The following is a 20560-nucleotide window of genomic DNA, read 5'->3' as shown; positions in this document are numbered from 1 at the left end:
AAAACTGAGGATGACTACAAGCAGAGTCACCTTCGACGACGTTCCCTAAGATGTGGAGGGTTGTCACGAACAACTGAAGATGACTACAAGTAGAGTCACCTTAGACAATGTTCCCTAGCTTGTGGAAAATTGTCAAGAAAATGGGAGATAGCTACAAGTAGAGTTATCTTCGACTATGTTTCCTAGCTTGCGGAAGATGGTCACAAAACAACAGAAGATTGCTACAAGTGGGGTAATCTTCGATGGTGTTCCCTAGCTTGCGGAAGACTGTCACAGCGGAAATGAAGGCAGCTACAAGCGGAGCGGTCTTCGGCGATATCCCCTAGCTTGTGGAGATCGTCACAAAAAAATGCAGCAACAAACAAATTGCTTATCCCGGAGACGTATTGAACTAACGCTAGTTTACAGGTATCGGCATTGCAAGAATGATTTGGGATCGCAGAACGTTCTGAATCATTCTCCGTCCCTATCGCTATTTTAAATTTTGTTTTCAAAACTTGCGTTTTTCCAAATTCAGTTAAAGTGGGGGCTTCTGTAGACGCCTGATTGTGTCTCCCCAAAAACCAAACCCAGTGATGATTACTTTTCACGTCATTGATATCGAGTAAGGTGAATGTGAAAGAGTCTCGTAAATACCTCTATTTTCTTAAATGTTTTAATAAAAATACTTCTTTCTGTTTTCGAAAATCTTTCTTTTCGTACCCTATTTATGAAAAACGTCCAGTCCATTTTAGTTTGGTCCATGATATGGGTCCAATAATCGTGTAACTGGATGGGGTTTGAAAAGATTTTTCCAACGACATATTATAAGCCCAATTCCGATGAATAATGAGGAAGTTATGGCCAAAATACTAAACTGAACTTAAACCGGATTTTACCTACGACCCAATGATCATGTGGAGGGTCCAAAGGCTTAATCTCATTCCTAAACCAATTAAGGTTAATTAGAAGCTTCTATTAGTTTTTTAAAAGATCTTAATTATCCTTTTGGAAAGATAAAGATCAAAGAGTTTTGAAATTGAATAAAACTTCTCTTTTTGAGAGCAAAAAATTTTGCATGCACTCGGTTTACAATAATTTATTGTAAATTGGGCGCCGCCACACGTGCCGTTTTTTTTCTTAATTTTTTTTTCATAAAAGATGTGAAAAACTAAGAACAATGGAGGAGAGAGAAATAGAGAAAAATGCAGAGAGAAAACGCAACAATGGAGGAGAGAGAAAAATTGATTACCTTAAGGATTCGATCGATTCGATCATCAATGGAGGATTAATCAGCAAACTTCAATTCATCAAATTGCAGTAATTTGATCCACGATTTTCTACAACAACAGAGGCAAATTCAAACACCATTGTTAGGTGATTTTGACCTAAATCGCACAATAATAGAAGATGAAACAGAGAATTTTGTAGAAGATAACATAGAAACTACTCGAATTGATGATGAACATAGAGAAGCGCCATTAATGAACGAGGATAGAGAAAGTATAAGCACGAATCAGGACACTAGAGGTAATCAAATTGACAATGCAGAAGAAAATCAAGTGGTTCCTCGTAAGTCAATTGATTCAAATTCAACAGAAACATCGAAATCTAATGAAACTGAAGGTAATTTCGATACAATCAACCTTGGAATGAAACTGAATTTTGAAGTTAATATGCTGAATTTTGTTACTCTTTGTGTGAAAGAATGTTACCCTTTATGCATAAAGGTGACCCTTTGTACACACAAATGTTACCCTTTTGTAAACTCACATGTTACCTTTTTGTTATAAAACGTATAATCAACCTTGTAATTATTATGCAAAGGTGACCCTTTCTATGAATAAAAGTAACCCTTTTTATAAATAAAGGTGACCCTTATTATGCATAAAGGTGACCCTTTTTATGCATAAAGGTGACCCTTTTTATGCATAAAAGTGACCCATATAAAACATAGTATTTCTCTAAAGATAATGATATGCTGCTACTGCTTATCTGATATGACAGTGTTAAATCACAGCTGCAAATCCAATTGATGCTTTTGGTTTAGATCTTAGAGGATTATTTTTTGGTGTAGTAAGACAAACTTTTGAAGAAATCTTGGAATTGTATGAAAATCATGCAGCTATACTCGGGTTTTCAATTAGAAAACATACAACTAGATACATCACAAAGACAAAGATCGTAAGTGAAAAATATTATGCGTGTTCTGCTGAAGAAAAGAGAAATTCATGTGACAAGAAAACAAAATTGGTTGAAATGATTGATGAAGAGAATGTAAATGTGATAACAAGAAAGCAAAGACAAGTAGCTATCACACGATCTGATTGTAAGGCAAGCATAAGAGAAAAACTTAATAAAGAAGGACAGGTTAAGGTGGTGTCACATGTAATACAACATAGCCACGAACTAAGAAGGTCACAGTGGCATTATTTGCATCGTTCTAAAAGAAAAATGACTGAAGAAAAAGCTGAATCAATCAAAATAATGAAATCTTCAGGTTTGACTATAATGGATAGTTACAATTACATGGCTACTGAAGCTGGAGGAGAACAGAATATAGGGCACAATGTTGTAGATCACCTAAATTTCTGTTCAAGGTTAAGAATGGAGCAAATTCAGGCTGGAGATGCTCAAACTTTAGTGAACCTTTTAAATCAAGAACAATCAGAGGATCCAAACTTCTTTTTTAGAGTGAAGTTTGACAATGAAGGAAAAATTTCCAATAGATTTTGGAGAGATTCGATGATGCTAGAATATATGGAGATGTTCTTGTCTTTGATACATCATACAGAACCAACCGATATAATCTTATAAGTGCTCCAATTGTTGGCATAAACAATCACTTATTTTGAATGTTCTTGTCTTTGATACACCATACAGAACCTCTAATTTTGAATGTAGGTTCTTCCCAATACAAGGCATAGACTTTGTATCTAGCATTTGGAACAAAATGCAATAACCAGATATGGGGCTCTAAAAAAGGACAAAGAGTCCAAGTATGCATTCAACCAGTGCTTAAAGTGGCGTGTGACAGAACAAGAATTTGAAGAAAGGTGGCAGGCAATTGTAGACATCTACTTTTGGCCTCCTGTCCCGACAGGAAGTGCTATGACGATAAATAAAACCATCTTCGTGTTGGATCAACGTGACGAATACTTATGGATAACTGATTAAATCACAAGAACACAAAAATGACTAGCGTAACTCAAAAACAAATGAAATAAGGTCCAATTAACTAAGCCCGATCATAATTAGGCTTAAGCCTTAGGTTAAAGCCTAATCATGACGGGTTTAGAGGCGCCTAGGTTAAAAATCAATGCTGTCGCAGAGAAATCCGCGCGCATCTCAATGAGTCGCGCTGGTCTGGCGCACGCAACTTAATCTATCGCGCGCAACATCCAGCGCAACTTCTAGTGATGCATTTGCGGAAGATTCAGAATTTCATAAAAATATAAAATCAAATCTTACCATAGTACCGCGTGCAAGATCATTAATTGCGCTTCCTATAGCAGCGCATCTTAATCACTTGCGCTGGCTGTCGCGCGCAACCCATCTAGATGCATACTTAAAATCTGGCAGAAACTTTGTGAACTTATGAACTATCAAACCCTCTTGTCCTAAACACTCACCCCCTCAATACTTGTTACTACGGTGGAGGTTCCCGAACAAGAAGGAGTCCATAAGTGTTCTAAACGAAGATCTAGCAAAGAGAAGTGGTAAATTCCCAAGCACTTAGATCAATCACCATTATTTTCTTGTTTAAAATAATTTTAATTAATTAATTAGTGTTGTTTGATCACTTTAAACGAACTTTTTAATTAATCAATTCCACATAGTATCTTGCGTTAAATAAAGAATAGAATTGAATAATTAATTGTTGATTGATCACTTAAGCCTAGGCGAATCTTGTTTATTTTTGTTCTTTTCACGAATGTTGATTAAATAAGAATAACGAATTTTGCAATGTAATACCTACATGATTGACGCGTGTAAATAAAATCAACTAACTTAGTTTTTAGGTATCACGTTGCATATATTGTTTGGTGATGAAATTGTGAAAAAAGAAGAGCTAGTAGAGGTCGTACTAGGGCTAGGATAGCGATTCCCCCCTAAAGGGAACGTTATCTTGGTACCCTCGCTCCCGAACTCATTTCTGGTTCATGTAGACCAATTTGGGCATGGGTAAACTTACAATTCGTGCTAAATATCCCTTGAACTCTACTTGGGAGAAAGGCATGAACAAGGTTTATGAGTTTTCCTAAAACTCATTGGCGATTCCTACTTGTTTCTTACAAAAAAGCGTGATGGTAGGATCAATTCTAATTTAAGGTCCCCCAAACAATCAGGAATTCAAATCCTAATACACCCTAACAAGTGTAAAGTCTACGCTTTTAAAGGGCCATGGGCATTTAAGGAGAAAGATCCCCTATGATGGGAACACCCTCCTTACAGTGGCGACTCCACTGGGGACTTAGAGGTTACAAGATTAATTTTTAGTTATGGTGCAAGGTTTCCAACACTAGGTTACCTATGGGTTGTAACGGGAATTAACTTGGATAATCTCTAGTTAGAAAGCGAGACTTGAACTGATAATATCTTCCTTTTTCACAAAAGTAAAAACCAAACAAGCAACATTGCATCATGCATAATCATAGCACACTATAACCCTTGGGGATTGGCTCATTGACTAGGGGTTGCCAATATTAGGCTTCTATCTCGAAATCAATAACAATCATCCCACCCATATCGCTAAAAAAATGATGGGAGGGCTATTTCATGAGTCAAAACGTTGAGTGATTGATTTGGGTATCGTTCCTTAAGATAGTACCTTTGGACACCCAAGCTTACGACCTTAGAAATGCATTGTGTGAACCTTGGCTTATTGTATGCTTATATGATTACATGACTATGTGTGACGTGTTTAGTATAGCTTTTCTTTTTCTTTTAGTTTGGTTTAGGTTCCCAATTACGAAGTTGTTTCTTTGTAATTTTGAGTCGTATTCGAAGGGTAACATAAAAAAAATCGAAAAAATAGATGAGATACAAACAAAAAAAACTGCTCGAACAAAAAAAATCACGTGAGCAGGTGGCGCGCGCAACTCATTGAGTTGCGCGACCACTACCAACGCAAGAGCCAAGGATGTGCGCGCCTTCCGCGCGCAACCTAGCTACTTGCGCGCGCCTGCTGTTACAAGTCCTTTTGATTGTTCAAAGAACTATCGACTTGTTCAAACAATATCTTTATTAAATAATTGTTTAAAGGTGATGTTATCCATTCGAATGCGTCTTACGTCCTTTCTTTCTTTTCTTCTTCTTTTGTCTCCTAAACAAGCGTATCGATTTACTTATCCTTTCGTACTTCTTTTAGGGCTGGTTTCTAAGTTTGGGAAAAAAGACTCCCGGGCGCTCGCATTCTACGTTTACCCTCAAATAATTCACCCCTTTCAAACCACCTTCCCTCAACAACTAATTCTAGTCCAACGACGATGTCAACCATTGAGCAACTCCATGAAGTGATTGCTCGTTTGAGAGAAAAAAAGGCTCAAGAGGCCGAGGAGAGAAGGATTAAGAAACTTGAAAAATCTGAAAAGAAAAATGCCGAAACTTTGGCCTTGTAACAAAAGATGGAGGAATTATCCATCAAAGAGAAGTCGTTGGAGAAGCTTGTTCTTCGTTACACCATGGGGAACAAGTACTTCGACGCAGAAAAGTTCGCTCTTCCTATAGAACTTGCTTTACCAGAAAAGTTCGTAGCTACGGACTTGCCAATATTCAAGGTGACCAATAATCCAAAAAATTATTTAATGAGTTTTACTGGCACCATGACATTAAAGGGAGTTGATCCTAAGCTTTACGCTTTGACTTTCCCTTTATCTCTAGACCCAGCCGCGAGAGAGTGGTACTATGGGCTAGATGCGAAGTTTAAGACAACATGAGAAGATGTAGTTTCGGCTTTCATCACCCAATATGAAAGTAACGTAGAGTTCAAATCAACTTTACAAGAACTTGAGATGCTTAAGCAAGGCGACGATGAAGGTTTCCTTGCTTTCTATGGTAGATGGCGAGAAAAGGCGGCTCACCTTGCCCAAAGGCCACCTGAACTCTAGTTAGTACAAAAGTTCATTGACAATTGCCATGAAAAGTACAACAAACATCTACGCTACCTTGGTTTAGACACTTTTAAAAAGGTCTATACCGTGGCTACTAGGATTGAAGATTATTTTGCTAAAGAAAAAGCAAATAAGCCTCATCATCATCAACCTAAGAACAACTACAAAAAGGGGAATGATAACACTTCATTCTCTATTGATGTATTTACGACTTCCAAGTAATATAATAGCACAAGTCAATACCATAGTAATGACCCTTTAAGAAGATGGAAAAGAGAAAGAAGGTTTACACAATTTCCAGTGAACTACAAAGAGTTACTAGAAAATTAAATGAAAAAGGATTACTTGCACCAATAGGGCCAAGGCCACCCACCCCTCAAGAAAAAAGAAACTCTCAATGGGATGGCAATGTCTATTGTGCTTATCATAGAGGTGTTGGGCATGATACTGAACGTTGCTTTGTCCTAAAGCACAAGATTCAAGATTTAGTAGACGATGGGAGAGTACCCACGCCTAAACTCAACAACAATGTATCCCCATTAGGGACATTTCACATTGATGAGGATCACATGGGAAGTGATACGTTCAATCCTTTGGATTATATCACTCCCATAGGGAAGCCTCTAACCACAACACTCATAGGGGCAACTAATGAAGTGTGTGGGTTATGGGACGACGACTTTTAAGACTTATACGACTCTAAGTACGTCGTCGTCCCACCTCCACCTCGTCTACAAAATGAAACAAGTGGAGTGCTTGATTGGGATCATTTCTTAGGGAAATCACAAAACTTATCAAATCACTCCTTGGATGAATAATGGCATGAAGCACAACTCATGGAGCATCTTGAAATGGAGGCACACTTAAAGCCTCTAGAAGAATGTTAGTTCATGAGTCCTACAATTAACCCAAATGAGATCGATCATCTAACTCACTCTGGGTGAGTTTATCAAACACCACCAAATGGATCTTCGACCACTCAAAATCAAGTTCAAAATTCAATACCACTTCCACTCGAGGTGGAAGATCCATTGGTCAAACAACTTCACCAATTTATGGCGAATGTTAGCATTTGGGAACTCCTAAGTACTTCCAAAGAACATAGGAATTCTCTTATGAATGCTCTAACAGCTTTATCTGTAAGTACAGACACAACTCCCCATGATCTTATTAGCTTGCTTACTAACGAGTAATTCGACAAATCAATCATTTTTACTAATGATGATTTTCCTTCAAAAGACACTACCAACAACAATGCATTACACTTAACTGTGGGGTGCAAGGGATACAACATCCCTCTTACCTTGGTGGAAAATGGGTTAGCTGTAAATGTGTGCCCATTAAAAACTGCAAAATACTTAGGCCTTAATCTAGAAAAAGATTTTCAATCAACAACATAAAGCATTAGGGCCTATGACAATTCAAGGAGATCGGTGTGTGGAACTGTTCAGTTACCAATTACCACAGGCCCAATACAAAAGATGGTTGAATTTCATGTCATGGACATTAAACCTACATTCAATCTTCTTCTTGGACATCCTTGGATACATGAGCTTGGAGCGATATCATCCTCGCTTCATCAAATGATAAGGTTGAATTATCCAGGTATTCCTATGACTATACATGCTTCTCCTCTCAAAATAGCGATAAACGATCAATCACTTCTAGAAATAAGTCATGATAATGATGAAGAGGACATGTGGGGATTCACCACGGAGGCAATTTGCACAGTAGAAATGGAGGAAAGCCTTGAAGAACCATTCAAGCTTGATCCATACTCAACCCCAATAGTAAACAACATCTTATTCAAGAGTAGTTAATTTCCTCGAATGCCCTTGGGAATAGGAATAAAGAAATCTCTTTTACTTCCTAGCCCAAAGAAAAGCTTCTCTTTTGGATTGGGATATAAACCAACCAAAGAATAACTAGAGTCTCACGATGCTAAGATCAAAGCACGTAGAGACAACAATAAGAAAGGGATAATCACTTTACTCCCATCCTTCAATCAAACCCTTAATGGACAATTCATTAGGGAGGGAGAGGATTACCCATGCTATGACTTTCCAGAACCATTAGTTCTAGAAGGTATCAAGAAGCCTGGATTCGAAATATTCCACGATTGCTACTTCATAAATGACGATTTCGAAATCGTTCAATCAAAACACCCAATCTAGGGTGTTATGATAGGAAAGCATTCAAATTGCTATTTGGACTAGAGAAAAACCATGTTGCTACAATGACTAATCAGAACGCCATCCAAGATGAAGCTTTTGACCCAACCTCGTTGATCACCCTTTCTAATGAAACCTTCGAGCATGAATGGAGGAAGTCTTTCAAATGGATTAACCATAAAGGTGATAAGCTGGAAATCATCACTGGCGAAGGGAAGATGTTTGAAGAATCTGACGATGAGTCTACTTTAGATTTTAAGGAAGTTGAAAGTTTAGGCCTTGTGGCCTTTGCCAAGTCTTTATTTTCTAGTTCTAAGGACGAAGATCCCAAAAAAGATTCTTCTCTTGATGTACTTTCTTTTGATTTCAATAATATGAGCTCTATTTCCGACTATATGCCTTCTCTTGAATCTTTTGAATGCTATAATAATTAATCTAATGAAGACAAAAATATTAACAAATTGGTTGAATTAATGAATCAACGAGAACAAAAGAATCCTGTAATTGAAGAAACTGAAACAATCAATATAGGAACTAATGAAAACAAAAGGGAAGTCAAAATTGGCTTAACTTTAAATCCGGAAGAGCGATCGATCCTTATATCGACGCTCAAAGAATTCGAAGACGTGTTCGCTTGATCATACAAGGTCATGCCTTGAATAGATAAGGAAATTGCGAAACATACCATTCCCTTGAACCCTACTTCTAAACTAGTAAAACAAAAACTTCGACGAATGAAACCTGATATCGCTTTGAAAATAAAAGAAGAAGTACAAAAGCAGTTAGACGCAGGCTTCATTCGCGTATGTAATTACCCAAAATGGGTAGCAAACATCGTCCCAGTCCCTAAAAAGGATGGACGAGTTCGCATGTGTGTCGACTTTAGGGACCTCAACAAGGCTAGCCCTAAAGACGATTTTCCTTTACCTCATATTGACATATTGGTAGATAACACGGCTGAACATGCGATGTTATCCTTTATGGATGGATACGCTGGTTACAACCAAATTCTAATGGCAAAAGAAGATGAAGAAAAGACATGCTTTATCACCCCTTGGGGTACATATTGCTATACAGTCATGCCATTTGGTCTAAAAAATGCAGGGGCTACGTACCAAAGAACAGCTACGACTCTCTTGTATGATATGATGCATAAAGAAATAGAAGTGTATGTGGATGATATGATTGTGAAGTCCAAAGATAGAATGGGACACATAAAAGCTTTACGCAAATTCTTCACTCGTATAAAAGAATGTAAAATGCGATTGAATCCACAAAAATGCTCTTTCGGAGACTTCTGGCAAGTTACTCGGATACGTAGTAAGCACACGTGGTATTGAGATCGATCCCTCTAAAATAAAGGAAATTGTTGAAATGCCTCCCCCTCAAACAGAAAAAGAAATTAGGGGGTTCCTTGGCAAACTACAGTACATTAGTCGATTTATCAACAAGTTGACCATGACTTGTAAGCCAATATTTAAAAAATTGAAAAAAGAGGAAAAACATGAATGGGACGATCAATGCCAAGAGGCCTTTAAGAAAATCAAAGATTAACTCAAAAGTCCACCAGTTTTAGCACCACCAGTACCCAAACTACCTCTTAGGCTATACATCATAGTCACAAACACGGCCACAGGGGCCATGTTAGCACAAGAGGTAGAAAAAGTCGAGCGTGCAATATATTACATAAGAAAAAAATTCATCCAATATGAAACAAAATATAGCACATTGGAAAAAACAAGTTTAGCGTTAGTATGGGCAACGTAAAACTACAACATTACATGCTATCCTACACCACTCATGTGATTTCACAACAAAATCCGATAAAGTATTTGTTTGAACAACCACCCATACAAGGAAGAATATCCAAGTGGTTGGTGATGTTGGCCGAATTCGAACTAAAATATATTCTTGAAAAATCAATAAAAGGGAAAGTAATATCTGATTTTCTAGCCTAACATCCTATTCAAACAAGTCATGTAGAAACTACTCATCTTCCTGATGAAGAGATTCTCATAACATAAGATGACAAATGGGTAATGTAATTTGACGGCGTATCCAATCATAAAGGGTGTCGTGTGGGAGTGTTACTCATAAGTCTAGAGGGATCACATACTCCAATCTCTGTCAAACTTAACTTTGAGGTTACTACTAATGCCGCGTGTAGGGAATATTTCAAGCATCCCACACTTGAGCCCCACTGTGATCATACACTTAAGCATGGTGGCATCCAAAGGGAAGGAAGCTAGAGCAAAAAAGTCGCCAACAAGTTTGAGGAACTTGTAAACCGTTCACAGGGTGAAGGTTACACTCCTTAATGATCCATGAGATGGTCAACTCCAATAGGTCTGGAACCAAAACTGGATGTTCGGGGATGAAGGTACAAATTAAACCTAAAAGAGATTGAACCTGCCCTAAATAGGCCTCTACTTTATTCTTCTTGTATTCATGTGCGCTTTCTGACTAACATGCAATCATTAAGTTAACCCTAAACCTGTTTATCTATGTTGGTTGAATTTAATGCACAAGAAAACTATTGGCGATCACTTGAATTATAATCATATTAGCCCTAAACAAGATTATTAATTATCCTATTAAGCGTGATTGCAAGTATAAATTCCCTTTAAACCTGCAAGAGAGGGCGCGATCAAGCAATAACAATAATAAAATATATCAAGCAACATAATAATAATAAAAATAATAATCATCATAATAATAATCATTATAACAATCATAATAATCATAATTATCATAATCATGTTAAAGCATAATATTAATAGCAAGATCCTAAGCATGATACTAACAAGATTAATAACAAACCCTAGCATGTCACTAAACAATAAAAATCAAAGCTTTAGCCCTAACATAATACTAACATGCTATTAGGATAGAAAATAGGAAGCATCCTAAAAATCATAATTGATATTAACATAATACACGTTAGTAACTTCAAGGAAAATAATAAAAACAAACAATCAAATTAAATAATTGAAATAGAGATTTGGGACCAAACCCTCAGAAATATTAAACCTTTCACGTCTAGGGCGAAGGCAACTTCGAACTTGGCTAGGTGTGTCTAGAATTAATGTATCAGGAATTTTGTGAGAGAAGGTTTAGAAAAAGAATAGAGAGAGAGAAAGAGAAAGAAGATTGTTGATTGTAGATGCTTCAAAAAAGGGGAGATATGACCTCTATTTATAGGAAAAAAGAGAGTCGAAGAATAAGAAAAGAATCCGAATTCAAATCGAAATAAAACTCATCAGTCAGCAGTTTTTGCGAATTTTGTTTTTATCATATCTTTTGATCCAGAAGTCCAAATAAGTCATATAATATGTCGATGGAAAGATCTTGAAGTCTAATTTTCAACCCAATTGGAATTAGATTAAAATCTTTTGTAGATAAAAATATATGGCCGAAATAGTGGAAGAGTGTCAGTTTTGGATAGAGTTTCGTATTCCATTCATATCTTTTTCGTTATAGCTCGGAATTAATATTATAATATATCATTGGAAAGATAATTTCAAGATCTATCCAAGAATATAAAATTTGGATAAAGATAATGAGGCACAAAAAAAATATTTGACTGTCTTTTAATATCTTTAAATTCGAATAGAATTAGGACTTAAAAAAGGAAAGTTTTAAAAAAGGAAAGTTTTTATTCAATTTCAAACTCTTTGATTTTATCTTTTCAAAAAAGGATAATTAAGATCTTTTAGAAACTTATGGACGCTTCTAATTAATCCTAATTAGTTTAGGAATAGGATTAAACCTTTGGACCCTCCACATGATCATTGGGTCGTAGGTAAAATCCGGTTTGGGCCCGGTTTAGTATTTTGGCCATAACTTCCTCATTATTCATCGGAATTGGGCTTATAATATATCGTATGAAAGGTCTTTTCAACCCCATCCAAATACACCCTTATTGGACCCTTATCATGGACCAAACTAAATTGGAATGCACGTTTTCATAAAATAGGGTGAGAAAAGAAATATTTTCAAAAACAGAAAGAAAAGATATTTTAACAAAAACATCCTCATCACTAGACTTTTCACACTTTGCTTTGTTCGATAATCAAATGACATGAAAGGTATTCATCACTGGGTTTGGTTTTTTGGAGACGCATTTGGGTGTCTACACCGCGGAATGTGAAGCGTGCATTATTGGACTAAAAGCAGCAGCTAGCATAGGTGTACAAAAATTATAGGTATATGGAGATTCCTGTTTAATAATAAATCATATACTTAAAAAATGGAAAATAAAGAATTCCACTATGATATTATACCAAGCACACCTAGAGCAACTCATCGAGAATTTTTATTATATTAACTTCAAATATCTCCCAAGGGATGAGAATCAATTTGCCGATGCGCTAACAAAATTAGCCTGAATGATCAACATTCCAGATCACTTAAATATGATGCCATTATGCGTTGATAGAAGAGAAGAACTAGCTTATTGCAACGCAATGGAGGAAATAAATGACATCGAAGGAGACAATCCTTGGTATGATCATATCCTCCAATACATTACTCATGGCACATATCCTTAAAATACATCATCGAAAGACCAGCGAGCTTTGAGAACACTCGCAGCCCAATATGGTTTATTAAATGGTCAATTATTCAAAAAAGGACCTAACGGTCAAAGCTTATTGTGTATAGACCAACCCGAGTCCACACGCCTTATGGAGAACACTCACAAAGGCGTTTGTGGACCTCACATGAATGGAAAAATTCTTGCTAAAATAATCTCATGACAAGGGTACTTTTGGTCCACTATGGAACATGATTGCATACAATATGTCAAGAAATGTCCAGAGTGCCAAATGTTCGCTAATTTACAACACCTTCCACCATCCGAACTGTACAACCTCACTTCCCCGTGGCCTTTCTCGACTTGGGGAATTGACATAATTGGTAAAGTTTCTCCAACAGGAGCAGGAGGACACGAGTACGTACTAGTAGCCATCAATTACTTTACTAAGTGGATTGAGGCCGCTTCTTACGTTAATATCACTTCTCGAACGAAACATATTTTGTAAATATGGAGTTCCACACGAACTAATTAGTGATCAGGGATCTCAATCAAAGCAGAAGTTAAGACCCTCTTAGCTCATTATAAAGTAAAATATCATCACTCATCTCCATATAGACCTCAAATGAATGGAGCCGTGGAATCGGCGAATAAAAACATAACAGTCATTATTAAGTAAATGGCAGAAAATTATAAATACTGGCCAAACAAACTACACTTCACCCTATAGGGTTATAGAACATCCATACGAACATCAATAGGGGTAACTCCATGCTCCTTAATTTTCTGAATGGACACAGTTCAACCAGTTGAATGAGAAATACCATCCCTACGCATCGTACTCGAAAGTAAACTACCGGAAGCTAAATGGGTACGAGTAAGGTATGAAGAGCTTCTATTCCTCGAGGAACGACGATTAAAAGCTTTGCATCATGTACAAGTCTACCAACAACGCATCGCGCGACACTTTAACAAAAGGGTACGACCCCGAAATATTAAAGAAGGTGACTTCGTACTAAAAGAAGTTAGAGGTCCACCAACTGATCTAAGAGGGAAACACAAACCTAATTGGATAGGACCATACCGCGTAATTGAAATTCTATCAGGAGGAAATGTCAGATTAATGGATATTGGTGGCGATGAAATCCGTCAATTAATAAACATTGATCGACTTAAAAAGTATTACATATGAAATCCGAATAAACTCGTTCATTCATTAATCATATCTTTTAGCATTCAAATAAAGATTTCAAGTGTTATGCACTTTACCAAATCACACGGTAAAACACATAACACTTGGGGGGGGGGGGGGGAGGGGAGTAAAAAAAACCATACCGTCCAAAGTGTTCAAATTTTTTTCGAAACATTACGAAAAAAACTCTTCACACTTGGGGGGGTGGTAGTAATACGATTAAAAAAAATTTTAACTCTCGTAGCATAGGTGTCAGTGTGCAACTAAATAAGTTGCGTGGGTCGCGCGGATGTCACGCGCAACAAAATCAATTGCGCGCGACAGGCACGCGCAACCTTGGATGTTGCGCATGCCACCTGATGACGAACTACGAACCTAGAATTTTACGCTCGAATAAAATTTTGATTTTTACTAGCGATAAAATAAAGGCATTTCTCAAAGATCATGTATACTCAGAAAATTAAACTTTGATTTAAATTATTAAACAAAGTTTGGTTAATTTTTCATTTAAATTCTACAAGAAGAATTAAAGAAAAATTAAAAAAAATATATATAATAAATAAATAATTTTTGCAAAGAACTACGCAAAGACCTAATTTCGTAACACGAATACATAGGCAATCTTTATGATTCGGTCATATAAAAAAAAAGAGATCATTTATTTTATTCCAATCAAAATTCAAGAAGACATTATTAAATTTGATAAGAAGTAATTATTTTTTTAAAAAAGAACATAGTAGTGATTACACTTTATTCAAAATTAAACTACTAATAATTGTGTAACACTCTAAGGTTTTACTATGTCCTTAATCATCACAGTAGATGGAGGAGTAGTTTCCATCGCAGTACTTTCAACGACCTTAGAGCTTTCCCCTTCGCCCTTCTTCTTGACCCAAACATTGTTCTTCAACTTAGGAATAGGAGCCTTTTCAACTCTTTTTTCTTTACCCTTAGCATTTGTTAGGGCCTTTTTGCGTGGATTTGGTAAAGGTTCCTTAATCTTCACACCTTGTTGCACAGGTTTAGGAGGAGCCTTTCTTTTTGGTTCCCTTGAACGAGCCTTAGGTAATGAGGAGAAGTCTAACTTTCTTCTCACTCTATTGTTTTGGCCATTAGGAGGAGTAGTGGTGGCCGAATGCATCAAAGGCTTGGGTGGATTGCGAGCCGAGGCGGCTTGATTTTGTGGTCGAGCCTTGTTTAACTCTCCTTTGTCCGCCGCGTTCATCCAAGCCTTGTAAAAAGAAGATAGTACAATGCTCGCTGTGGGATTTTGCACTACCCACCTAGGAAGACTTGACCAATAACTTGTTTAAAGATCACGTCCTTAGGGGCATCATAATCCTGTGGGGGAATAACTTGTTTAATCCCACATTGTCTCATCACCCTGCAATGAAAGATGTAAGTAGTACTAGAAAGGCCCAAAAGCCAAATGTTGGGACAATTAAAACTATTCACAATCATACTACTTATGTTCCACCAAGGAATCACAAAGCGTATGTTAGGAACCCCGTGACAGAAAAATGACGTCCATTCTTCTTCATTCTTATGTTTGTAGAGAATTCGACGACCATGGAATGTTCTCACTCCGTTAGCCTCAAGATTTTGTGGCTGTTCAATGATTCGCAAGCGCTCCATGAGCCAAATCTGAAAAAAAAAAGAAGAAACATTACTAATTTTCGACGTTACATAAGCAGGTGGCGTGCACATCCCAACTAGTCGCGCGCGCCACCCACGTGCATCCCAAAAGATTGTGTTGGGCTGACCAGCGCAACTTTATGGTTTGCGCTGAAATACGACGAAAAAAAACGTACATGTAATAGGAGTGGACTTCCCGTGAAACCGTTATCGTTAGGGTCTCCTCTAAGGTGATTCAAGCAAAGAACAGTTTCCGCTAAAGCTAAGGGAGCGGGTGAGTGACACCCCTCTATTTGCTCCACCATGGACACCATGGAATAATCTCCATAATCTTTACCTGTCCTAAGAATACAATTGACAACAAGACAAAAACACAAAGCACGAATTTTAAAAGGTTGTTTAGTCAATTTGTCACGAGGGGCGACAAAGTGTTCGATGAATTGAATTAAGTTCATGCCTTCTTCTGTCCCAATATTGGCCATATCATTGTCATTCAAACCAAAAAATCTCTGAAATACAGGTTTGGAATCTGACAAGTTAGGGGCATATGTCACGGGGAGAGTATTTATAAGGAAACCTAGTAGAGCCTCAAACTCACCAGGTAAAGGGAAAATTTCATCCCCTTTAAAGAGGAAAAGATGGTGGTTCGAGTCCCAATGATTAACACCAGCATGGAGGAAATCAAAATTGAGATTAAGTTGCATATAACTCAATAGGGGGTCAAGGTGGTACATTTTAAAAGCTAGCTTATCCTCAATTGAAAGGGAGGTGACCCATTGTTTCAAACGTTGTTCAAAGGTTTTCGCCATTGGAAAAAAAAAAGAGAGAATAGAGAGAATAATATTTTTTTTACTTTATAATACTACTAACGAATGAATGCGAGATGATCAAAAGCCTACACGAAACCACGTTTTAATAGACCCAAATGGGGCAAATATTCGGTAATTTCTTCCCTAAGGAAAGTTCACCTGTAGGTGGCGCGCACAACTCACTAATTGCGCGCGCCTGCCGCGCGCATCCAATTTACATGTGCGCGAAAACCGTGCGTAACTCATCCAGTTGCGCATGACTTGTTCTGTCGCGACATGTCGTTTCGTTTATTTTCGTATTTTGGGCTACAAAATAATGGAATATTAACGAAATCTTATGACTAATCATACGCTTGTCTTTGTTAAGTTTTATTTCTTTTCTCCATTTTCTTTTTTGTCTTTTTTTTTTTTTAACTTCCTTTTTGTTTCCTTTACTTTCTTTTATTTTCTTTTATTTTCTTTTCTTTTTTCCTTCCACCTTTCTTTTTCTTGTGTTTTCTTTTCGTTTTTTCCTTGTTCTTTTCTTTTTTATTTATGGGGGTAAGTCGGGAACCCTTTCCCTTCCTCGGAAAAAATTTTTTCTTTCGGAAAATTTATTTCGATTTCAAATGCTTATGGAAATAAAATATGACATATATACAAAAATGAGTGTCATATGTACAACAAAACATATATATAATAATAATAAAATGCATATGTACATTTTTCCATAAGCCATCAAAAAAAATAATAATAAATGGAAGTTAGGATGCTCGGCGACTCCCAGAAGGCTGTTGTACATCCTGCAAAATCCCAAACAAAGATTAATACACAAAATGTGTAATAACTTTGATAAAAAAAAGGAGAACAAATAAACTTACCGGACCATTCGATGATCACGGCATGACAAAGCCTTGATGGCTCTCCGATAAGCAACTCGGAAAGCACGCATAGTCCTCATCATGCCGTTCACGGTCTCTTACGGAACCTGTTCCAAAAAATACAAGGACGGTTATCAAACAAATGTATATGATGTATAAAAAAATATAGACATGTACAAAATAAACATACCGACTAAACCGTCTCCGGTACGTACGGTATGTCCTCATCCTCCGTTGCTGGAAGAATTTCGCGAATTATCGACCCGAAAACATCGGTATATGTGATCTCCGCCGTAGGAGGCACCCAACCACCCAGCTCGACTCGCTGAAAATACAAAAAGAGTCAAATTTCCGAAAATAAGAATAGAAATTAAAAAATAATAATAAAAAAAGTAGAGAATACTAATCGGAACGAAAGATGGAAAAGGAGTCAGCCTGGATGCAACAAACGTCGGGTAGGATGCACCCGGCAGCACTAGCTGCTCCGCTGAATAACCAAGGATCGCCTAAGCTCGATCCTTGGTAGACAGCAGGTCCGGACGCAGCATCCGGATCGGAGGATCCGCAGGAACCAAAGGCTCCTCAAATGAAGACTTCCAGAGAAAACGCTCGCCTAAGAACCAAGAGTTTGTCCTCTGGAGCACAGAGAGTCCCTGATAAAGGGCCCGAAAACGGCAGCGAATCATGCCTGACCGAACAGCCTCAAGGACCCCGACGATCAAACTCTAAGGGCGGAGATCGATCTACAAAATACAACCACATGAGGAAAATCATTCAAAAAATATATATGGACATGTGCGTTGTCAAAGTACTCACCGACGCACGAGTCACCGAGAAAATCTTCTTGAGAAAGTCGCCGGCTGAAGTCGCTCGTTTCTTCCTGATCGTGACCAGACGATGACCGATAGGAAAACGAGCCTCCCCAAGTACCATGGGGGCTAAGAAAGGCAGGTACGAGTACCCCCAAGCCTAAAAGAAAGAAAACAAAAAGATCCTACCATAACTCTAGTAACCCACGGAGGAAAGCTGACGACGCAGGCTGACTCGATAGTTCCCGAAGAGCCGCCAGCTAGGAGTTGATCCCCAAAAACTCCACTCTATCCTTTATCGCATCGGGTAACCTCTCGAAACGACCTCTCAAGTCGCCTGAGCCGTACAAACGCATGCTACGCTTGCTCTAAAAATATATACAAAAACACTGTTACGACTTTAAAAAGAGAAGAAACGATGCTAAAAAGAGACGGAAACGCGAAAAGAACTCACTATGCAATGCCAACTCAGAATCGAAACGTGATGGTCTAGGTCCCACTTAAGGACCTAAGGGTCCCAGTTGGGAGGAGCCTCCCAAACCACATCCTCCTAGCGACAACGATCGGCCCCGACGCATCGCTCTCGAACCTTCTCATGAGGACGCGTCACCCTCTTTCGAGGGCGAACTGCCTCGTCAGGTAAGAATCCTAGGTCCTCCTCAGCATCGACAATTGGAGGAGAATCCATGCTATAACAAATAAGGTTCCTTATTAGTTTATTTTCTCCCTAAAAAAAAAAAAAAACTAATACACGTGTTCTAGACCCATTTCGGCATCATAACGACTGCCGAGAGGGCAAAACACAAAAATCAAATGCCACCCATGCTTGGGGGCTATGATACTTGCAGTTAAACACAATAAATGGGGGCTTTTAACACCCACAAAAGCCATCCTATACTAGTTTCAACTAAAGTATTCTAGAGATTATATTCCTAAATCTCAAAGAATCAAATACCTTTACACGAAGAATAATAACGTAAAAATAATTATCGTCTACAAACAATCTTGAGAATCGAACATGGCAAAAATAAGCTAAATGCATATTTCGCGCCATTTTTTCGGATTAAAAATTTTCAAAACATGACTCATGAAAGTAAAAGTATTTTTAGTACTATAATTTACTTCATATTCAACAAGTACAACCAAAATGAGCAAGCAAAACAACAGATTCGAACTAAATTCGAAGGAAAAAAGGAAAGAACGTACTTAAACAAAGAAATGCTCATACAAGGTTCAATACTTAACCATTTTTCATGAAATATGTTGCAAAACACTCCTTAAACATAGTATAACAACATGGAACAAGCAATTTCAAGAATAATGGAATAAATCGAAAACCCCCAAATTCAAATTTTGGGGTTTTAAGGTTCGAAAATCGCCCAATTTCAGCCAAAAATGGAACAAAATTAATAAAAACTTACATTGGATTATGGAAAATATGAATAGGGGACAAGATCTAATTCCTTTAGCTTCGAAAAACAAGAAAATCCAAGCTTTTTAGTGAGAGAAAGAAGCGAAAATGGCGAAGAAAGGAGAGAGAGAGTGAAATGAAAAATCGCACTCAGCGATTTTCTTTTTGCTGATTTGAATGTCGCGCGTAACTGAATCATTTGCGCGTGACAGCCCAGCGCAACTCAGAACGATGCGCGTGCCTGGCCTACACGACCCACTGAGTTGCGCGTAGATACTGGTCACTTAAAAGACCGGTATTCAGATTTCGATCCGTTTAATTAATTTTTAACGGTTTTTGCTCGTTGTTAGACGTAATGGCGCGCAAATTATCGAAATCTTTTTAATTGCTTTGCATTTTGTAGTTTATTTTCTTCTTTCATAATTTTTTGCATCATCTCGCATGCACACCGTGCTTTGTACCTGCCCTAAGCATACATTTTGGACGTTTTTCATGAGCGTGTCTTAAGACGTTCTGTAGTGGTGCTTTACGTAAAAGCTCCCATAGACAGGTTTGTCATTTTACTGTACTGTAGACACCTAATTGTGTCTCCCCAAAAACCAAACCCAGTGATGAATATCCTTCACGACATTGATTATCGAACAATGTGAAAAGTGAAAGAGACTTGTGAATTCTTCTGTTTTAACAAAAATATTTCTTTCTGTTTTTTAAAATATTCCTTTTTGTACCCTATTTATGAAAAACATCTAGTACAGTTTAGTTTGGTCCATGATAAGGGTCCAATAATGGTGTAGTTGGATGGGACTTGAAAAGACCTTTCCAATGATATATTATAAGCCCAATTCCAATGAATAATGAGGAAGTTATGGCCAAAATACTAAAATGGGCTCAAACTGGATTTTACCTACGGCCTAATGATTATGTGGAGGGTCCAAAGGTTTAATCCCATTGTTAAACTAATTAGGATTTATTAGAATCTGCTATAAGTTTCTAAAGATTTTAATTATCCTTTTTGAAAAGATACGATTAAAGAATTTGAAATTGGAT

General features: G+C 37.5%; 1 protein-coding gene across 1 annotated transcript; it reads left to right on the top strand.

Moving 5' to 3' along the window:
• Positions 1-1463: 1463 nt before the first annotated feature.
• Positions 1464-2834, top strand: LOC145588821 (protein FAR1-RELATED SEQUENCE 5-like). The gene is made up of 3 exons (XM_081645421.1): positions 1464-1605; positions 2000-2622; positions 2709-2834. The coding sequence occupies exons 1-3, from the start codon at positions 1464-1466 to the stop codon at positions 2832-2834; spliced, it is 891 nt and encodes a 296-aa protein (XP_081501547.1).
• The last annotated feature ends 17726 nt before the right edge of the window (positions 2835-20560 follow it).

The sequence above is a fragment of the Chenopodium album genome, chromosome 17, assembly GCF_948465745.1.
Source record: "Chenopodium album chromosome 17, dcCheAlbu1.1, whole genome shotgun sequence".
Taxonomy (NCBI): domain Eukaryota; kingdom Viridiplantae; phylum Streptophyta; class Magnoliopsida; order Caryophyllales; family Amaranthaceae; genus Chenopodium; species Chenopodium album.
This window is presented reverse-complemented; position numbering and strand designations above follow the sequence as displayed.